Below are 8,284 nucleotides of genomic sequence, written 5' to 3' on the forward strand. Positions count from 1 at the left end.
GCTGTGTTCCAATGAAACTTTATTTATAAAAATAGGTGGTGGGTCAGATTTTAAATTATAAAAATACAACATTTAGGAGAGAGCTGGAAATTTGAACACTGACAAGACATTTGACATTAGGGAATTATTGATTTTTTACATGTACTAATGATACTGTGGTTATGTTCTTTAAAACAGAATTCTTATCTTTTAGAGATACATATTAAATATTTATTAATGTAATGATGCTTGGGATTTGTTTTAAAATAGTATAGAAGGGAAATGGGTAGGGCTACAGAAGAAAGAAGACTGGCCATAAATTGGTAATTATTATTGAAGGTTGGGTACACAAGAGTGCACTTTACTATTCTACTTTTGTATATGTTTGAAATTTTTCTCAACAGAAAGTTAAAAAATAAACAAAAAATTCCTAATTTTAGGGGCCACCTAAGTTCGTTTTTCTTTCTGCCTCCCCTACCCAAGCCAAAATGAACCTAAATATAAACAAATCTCTAGATCTTAAAGAGTTTACAGGAAATATGTGGACAGAGGCACCTACTAAAAATACCACAGCCAAATACAGAAAGTGGAGAATTCTACAAAAGAAATGACTTTAAACAAATAAATTACATCAAAAAGAGAAGGACACACATATTAAAAGACATTTATTATCCAAGTGCAATTTGACCTTGTTTGGATCCTGATTTGCACAAATTGTAAAAACACATTTTTTTTTAGAAAATTGGAAGGTGAACAGAGATTAGATGATATTAAGGAGTGATTATTATTATGTTATGTGTGATAACCAAAGAAAACAAACAGTCCTTACCTATTAGAGAAACATAGTGAAGTATTTATGGGTAAAGGGATACATCTGGGATTTGCTTTAAAATACTCATAAAAGATCATGAAAGACAAGGAAATACTGAAGAACCATTACAAACTGAAGAAAACTAAGGAAAAATAACAACTAAATGCAATGTGAGATCCTGGGTAAGATCCTGGAACAAAAAAGGGCATTTGTGGAAATCCTGATAAGATTCAAATAAGAACTATAGTTTAATAGTGTTGTATCAACCTTAGCTTCCTTGTTCTGATCTTTGTACTATGGTTATATACAGCTGAGTGAGGGCTATACAGGAACTCTGTGCCATTTTTGCAATTTTTCTGTCTAAAATTAGCTCAAAATAAAAAGGTTATTTTGGAAAAAAATGTGATAAGGAAATAAATGAAACAATAGAAAAATGCTGAAAGTTATATGAGATTTGTTATACTACTCTTTATTTTATTTAAATATTTGAAGAACTCTCCTGGTGGTCCAGTGGCTAAGATAAGACTCCCAAAATAGGGAACCCAGGGTTCTATTCCTGGTCAGGGAACTAGATCCCACATGCCACAACTAATACCTGTCACAGCCAAATAAACAAATAAGTAAGCAAACAAACATTTAAAAAAATAAAAGTAAATATGGTAAAATATTTCACTTCCTTACTTCTGTCACCATCTCAAACTGCTCTCCTCTTCTCTGATCAAACTGCTCTTCACTCTCTTACTTGCTTAATCCTTTTTAATCTGTACTGGTGTTCCCACAACTTTACTGACATTGCCAACAATGACCTCACAATCAAGAAACATATGAATCCTGGGATATCCCTGGCAGTCAAGAGGACTCTGTACTTCCAATGCATGAGACATGGGTTAGATAATGGCATCCCACTCCAGTACTCTTGCCTGGGAAATCTCATGGACAGAGGAGCCTGTAGGCTACAGTCCATGGGGTCGCTAAAAGTCGGACACGACTGAGCGACTTCACTTTCACTTTTCACTTTCATGCATTGGAGAAGGAAATGGCAACCCACTCCAGTGTTCTTGCCTGGAGAATCCCAGGGACAGAAGAGCCTGGTGGGCTTCTGTCTACGGGGTTGCGCAGAGTCGGACACGACTGACGCGACTTAGCAGCAGTAGCAGCAGGGAACTAAGATCCTACATGCTACAGGTTGTGGCCAAAAATAAATAAAATCCACAATTAAAAAAAGGGAAATATAAGAATTCTTTCTCGGTTTTGTCTTCTGAATATTCTTCTGCACTTAATGTGTAAACCACCTCATTTTGAAGTCATTATTCTCTCTTCACTACTATGATACTGTCCTTTCAAACTCCAGGATTTCGCGTTTTGAGTTATCTTGTTGCCTGCTACAGCTAGGGTAGGCAGGGCAGTGCAGAACGAATGGGCTTTGAAGCCTAATGGCCCGACCTTGGAAACAACACTGCTATAAGAATTAGGTAACACCTGCAAGTCATGTAACACACAATCAATGCTCAACATGTGGCATGTGGAGAGCCTTGGTTAAGGGTGCAATTCTCCTGGAGGCTGCTGCTGCTAAGTCGCTTCAGTCGTGTCCAACTCTGTACAACCCCATAGACGGCAGCCCACCAGGCTCCCCCGTCCCTGGGATTCTCCAGGCAAGAACACTGGAGTGGGTTGCCAGTGCCTTCTCCACTGCATGAAAGTAAAAAGAGAAAGTGAAGTTGCTCAGTTGTGTTCGACTCTTAGCAACCCCATGGACTGCAGCCTACCAGGCTTCTCCATCCATGGGATTTTCCAGGCAAGAGTACTGGAGTAGGGTGCCATCACCTTCTCCGAGCATAGGGGGCTAACCACTCCTAAAAGACCAAACGTAACATTAGAGGATTGAGGTCAAGTTTGAGTACTGTGAGGACTTCCCTTGGTGGCTCAGACAGTAAAGCGTCTGCCTACAATGCGGGAGACCTGGGTTTAATCCCTGGGTTGAGAAGACCCCTGGAGAAGGAAATGGCAACCCACTCCAGTACTCTTGCCTGGAAAATTCCGAGGATGGAGGAGCCTGGTAGGCTTCAGTCCATGGGGTTGCAAAGAGTAAGATACGACTAAGCAACCTCACTTGAGTACTGTGATACAAACCTGGTCTCTTGGGAGTGGAAGAAAACACGATCCAGTCAATCACACCTATGTAATGAAACCTCAATAAAAACTAGATATGTGGGTGAGCTTCCCTGGTTGGCAATATTCTACATACTGTCTGTCATACATCAATGTATCAGGAGGGTAACAAGGTCCTGCCTTTACTCCACAGAGAGAAGACAAGGAAGCTTTGTATTACAAACTATCTCAGACCTCAACCTACACATCTCTCCCTCTTGCTGGTTTGGACTGTACCCTTTTGCTACAATAAAAGTGTAATTTTAAGTATATCACTGTCCTGAGTTCTGTGAGTCATTCTAATGAATTACAGAGCCTGACCATAGGAACCCTTGAAGTTTTAGGCAGTAGTTCAGAAGTGAGGGTGGTCCTGGGAATCTCCAAACCTGTGGCTGGTATATGAAGTGGCCAATCTTTTGGAAGACTGGGCCCTTAACTGGGGAAGTTTGGGCTAACTCCAGTTATTTGGTTTTGGAAGTGACTGTAGTCACTAATGGAGAAGGAAATGGCAACCCACTCCAGTACTCTTGCCTGGAAAATCCCATGGGCAGAAGAGCCCGGTAGGCTGTACTCCATGGGGTCTCGAAGCGTCAGACACAACTGAATGACTTCACTTTCACTTTTCACTTTCATGCACTGGAGAAGGAAATGGCAACCCACTCCAGGGTTCTTGCCTGGAGAATCCCAGGGATGGCAGAGCCTGGTGGGCTGCTGTCTATGGTGTAGTACAGAGTTGGACACGACTGAAGCGACTTAGCAGCAGCAGCAGTAGTCACTAAAGTGCCATGTGATTCCCACTCACCCCTCATCCCAACCCTTCCTCAATCTCTCTTCTCCAGAGACTCACTAACATTGCTCAGTGAACTGAGCCAGGATCTGAAGCTCTCCAGCCCTATATATGAGACAGTGCTACCAGGCCCTCAGCTAGTGGACCTTACTCTCTCACTAGCCCCTTGGTGAGGATAAAAGGTGACTTGGACCTCATGTCCCTCCCCTTCTTCTGTGCTGGCAGGCTTGTGCACATACATACATATATGTGCATTTAAACACATGTGCACACTTTGCTGCCCGACTTGGGCCAATGAGGGGAGCAAGTAAAGGCAGGACCAAGAACACACAGTAAATGTGGGGACTGCAGCCTTAAGAAAGCAGTTGGGAACAGATGACCAACTACTGACCAAAATTCTGAAGAGAAACAGAAGTCAACAAGGTCAACAAAGGTGAAATCAAGCAGGAAAACAACTTGGTCCAAGCAGGCGGGTAGGGGCTTAGTGTCATGGTCCACCTGGGACCAACATCCTTCCAGACCCTAGGCTACAGCGATTATTATGGCTCTTTTTTCTGCTCCTTAAATAGATAGGCAATAGACAAGCATTACCCAAGATTCTATATTCTAAACTCTATACAGATGATTCCAAATCAATCTCTCTAGTCCTGACCTCTTGTGAGCCCTGAAGTCCAGATTTTAGTGTCCAACTACCTGCCGGATATCTACTGGATGGCCTGCCAATCAGTATCTGGAACTAAACATTTCCAAAAGTGAATGAATCAACATTTAGGGCCCTCATCCTCTTCTGTATTTCTGTTCAGGGTATCATTTTCCTCCCACTTATCTATAGCCTCGTTTTTCAAAATGTGATACCGGGAGCAGCAGCACCATCTGGGAGCTTATTAGAAACGCAGAATCTTAGGCCTCATCTTAGACCTACTAAAAGAGAATCTGCAACTTAATAAGATTCCCCAGATGATTGCTAGCATGTTAAAGTTTGAAAAACACTAAAACACATTCTCCCTAGCACTGCAAATCCTCGAGGATTCTGCCTTTCTCAAATCTTCACATCTACCGCTGCTATAATCCAGGTAGCCATCACTTCATTCCAGAACTACTGCAACAATTGCACGGTATTCTAGATTCCACACGTTTTCCATGGTAACTTTTCCTTTGTTATGTTGTCAAATTCATGATTTAAAACCTTTCCCTCCTCAAAAATTTCCACTGACTCATTGTTGCCTGTTAAACCTCCCAGCATAGTGGTCAATAAAAGGAAATAACACTTATTGCATGATTATTACGTGCCAGGCACTCTACCAAGTGTTTTATGTGTATTAACTTATTCAGTCCACTGAACAACCCTGTATTACTTTATCTCCATTTTACAGATAGGGAGACTGAGACATGGAGAGATTTTGGTAACTTCCCCAATATCCCACAGTGAGTTAAATGACAGAGCATAGAACCAAACCTAGACAATTTGAACCCAAATGTGCACACAAAGGCACTGTTCTATACTGCCTCTCTACTACAGTAGCTTTATCTTTTAAGGCTTCTTTTCTAATACCTCCCTGTGCTTCAACCAAAGTAATCTCTCTGTTGTTCCACAAATACATTAGTATCTCCTAACCTCTGTATCTTCACCGATGAGAGTCTGTGTAGCATTAACGGTAACAGTCTTTGTTTCAGAAGCAGACCCAGGTTCAAATTTTAGCCTGGTCACCTTAGGGAAATCATCAAATCTCTCTGAGTCTTATCCCCTCACCTGCAAGTAAAACACAGTCTAAAAACCACCTAACTGAAACAGTTGCTATAAAGTTTAGAAAATATGCAAAGGATGTCTAGCACAATCCTGGCACATATCAGGTAATCAATCATTCATAGCTTTATGCTCACATCCTACCCATAGTTTGAGGCTCCCTCAAATATAACTTCTACCATGTTGCCTGCTTCATCACCTCAGCAAGACATGATAGCACCTTTTAAATTATGTTAAATGTTATGTGTAACTTTCTTACATACTGTCTTATGTTGGCATTGTATGTTTGTCTTATGCCTAAAATCAGACTGTAAGCACCATAAGGACAGGACTCTTGTATTTCTTAAAGCAACTAGCATAGTGTATTACACTTTGTGGGAGTTCAACAAACACTGCTGAATAGAAGTGTATTGGATACTGAGTAATGAGTAATCAGAACCACTAAAATTAATTGGGGAAAGCTTCATAAAAGAGAAGTGGGGCAGTTTAGACGAAAAACAGGAACTAAAAGCATCTAAACTCCTGTAACTATGGCATACCATGCCCTATGCTTATATTAGTTCATTTAGTACTCTGACTCTGTGGTGACTTACTATCATTTTCCAAAAGGCAAAACTGGGGTTCAGAGTGATTTCCTCAAGGTCACAAATACTCCATGAGAACTTGGACCTACTCACTCTCTTTCACTGTTGAATCCACCATGCCTAAAAGAGTGCCTGGATCATAGTGGATGCTCAATAAATATTTGACAAAAGAATGAAGAGATGAACAAATAAAGCTAGTAAGCAGAACCATAACTAGAATTAGTTTCACCTGACTCCCAGATCAGTCCTCTACTATGTTGACAATTTAAAACAGAGAAAAGGAATGTACCATTTACTGAGCACCTACTCATAAACACTATTTGGGACATGACTAAATGTTGTTTGGGAGGTGGGATGGGGGGCAGAATGTTGAGTTGACACTACTCAGTTATGGTACTAATTTTATTAGACATTTCACATAAACTATGTCATTTCAACTTCCTAAAAACTGTTTGAGGCAGGTATTTTTATCTCCATTTTACACATGAAGAAATACTCTCCATTAAATGACTTGCCCAAATTCACACACGTGCCAGAATGGGTGATTCCAGGCCAAGTAACATTAACTCCAAACCCTGTGTTCTTAAATACATGTCCAGGCTTTGGACTTGTAGTACTTGCAATAGAAATTCTGTCCTCTGCAGACAGGAGCAAGAGATCATCATGAAGAGGACTGCAAGAGCTGTGACAAGGGAGGGCAGGGATTAAAACAGGACGACTGGGGTTCACTGAACAAATAAATAATCAAGTTATAATGTCCCATGAGAATCAATCTCTCATTAATCCCAGAATCCTGCTACTCCCTCGAGGACTAGTGACAAGTCTCGATAAAATAGGGGACAGCAGATGCAAAGATACTTAAATCGCCTAAAGCTCAGCATTTAAGAAAATGAAGGGGAGGAGGGCAAGTGGTGAGAGCCTGTGAAAGGAAAGTGAATGAGAGTTTCACAAGAAGGCGTGGAAAGAAGGAGGGGGGCGGCAGCGAGGGGAATGGGGGGTGGGGCAGTTAGCCCAAAGAACAGGTAGACGGTTGGGACTGGATCTGGCATCTGATACCGGAAGGGCCTGTCGGGAGGAAGGAATTCCAGTACTCTCAAGTACAAGCCCATTACCCTACTTCCTTAAGGGGCACTTTGCCTCACCCTCGGTCCCCTTTGTCGTAGATCCCAAGCTCACCAGGGGCCTGGGCGTTGTTGTCCCCGGGTCTCCTGGAGACTCCACCGCTTCTGCCATCCTGGCCCTCCTCCCGGTCGCTCCCACAGGCCTTTGCGCAACCTGAGACGTGGAGGCCACGGCCCGTCAGCGCGTCTGCGCGCGGCGGCCGCGTCACCAAAAAGCGCCTAACAGCTGCTGGCGGCTCTGGCACTCGTCTCTCGTCTTCTGGGTGTTGGACAGGGGATTCGTGTCGCCTCAGTTCCTTTCTTCGGGGCCAGGAGTGTCGCTAAATACGCTCTCTTTTTAACATTCAACCCTGATTTTCAGACAGCTCCGTATGCCAGGGGACTGCCGCTTCCTTCTCTCACTCCTCCCCCAGCTCAGCGCCACTCCCTCTCCAGTGCCTGCTTCCGGCTCTCCGGCGGAGGCTCAGTGTGCCGCCCCCAACCTCACCCCGCAACTGCACCTTAGGGGAAAACCCTGCTCCTCCCCCAGCGGCCGAGCGACTGTTTACCAGCTGCTGAGTAAAAAGATGAAGCCTTCCCTACCAACTGCTCCTTCTACTGTTGCCCCTAAGCGATCTGGGGCAAGTACTGAAGATGTTCAAGGCTGAAAGAGGGTGAATATTAAAGTAACTTTTTAAAGAATACTCTTGCATGTCCCTATCTCTTTTTCTGTCTCATCTCGGGACTTTCTCAGTGTTTCAGACTCCAGTTCACCTCTCCCCAGGCTAAAATGAGATCAGGCAATACATCCATTGTTGATGTGAGCAATATATGCTAGAGTGCCAGTTGGGGCAAATAAATACTAGTATTCCACTTTTAACAAACAGGGTAGGAGATGATGTGAAATAGGGAGCTTTATTTTTATTTTTATATTTTGGTTGGGCAATCTAGGAAAGCACACAAGTAGTAAATGTAAAAGAATGTGGCTGTAGTGTGATAAAATTCCCAAACTAATGAGGTGTGTGTGTGTGTTGTTCTGTTTTGTTTAAATATTCTTATAATTCACCTTGTCAGACCAAGCACATTTTCAGTACTTGTGCAAATACTGATGGGAATAATATTAAAAATTAG

The 8,284-nt window shown here is 42.5% G+C and overlaps 1 protein-coding gene across 2 annotated transcripts in view; it reads right to left on the bottom strand.

Moving 5' to 3' along the window:
- Nucleotides 1-7,596, bottom strand: part of YIPF6 (Yip1 domain family member 6) — a 29,175-nt gene extending 21,579 nt beyond the window's left edge. The window contains exon 1 of one of the 2 annotated variants that reach the window (XM_040265767.1): nucleotides 7,230-7,596. In XM_040265767.1, the coding sequence (XP_040121701.1) occupies nucleotides 7,230-7,286 (57 nt within the window). In that variant the 5' untranslated portion in view covers nucleotides 7,287-7,596. The remainder of the gene's footprint in view (nucleotides 1-7,229) is intronic. The other variant, XM_040265768.1, reaches the window with a different exon arrangement.
- Between the last annotated feature and the right edge of the window lie 688 nt (nucleotides 7,597-8,284).

The sequence above is a fragment of the Oryx dammah genome, unplaced genomic scaffold, assembly GCF_014754425.2.
Source record: "Oryx dammah isolate SB20612 unplaced genomic scaffold, SCBI_Odam_1.1 HiC_scaffold_23, whole genome shotgun sequence".
Taxonomy (NCBI): Eukaryota; Metazoa; Chordata; class Mammalia; order Artiodactyla; family Bovidae; genus Oryx; species Oryx dammah.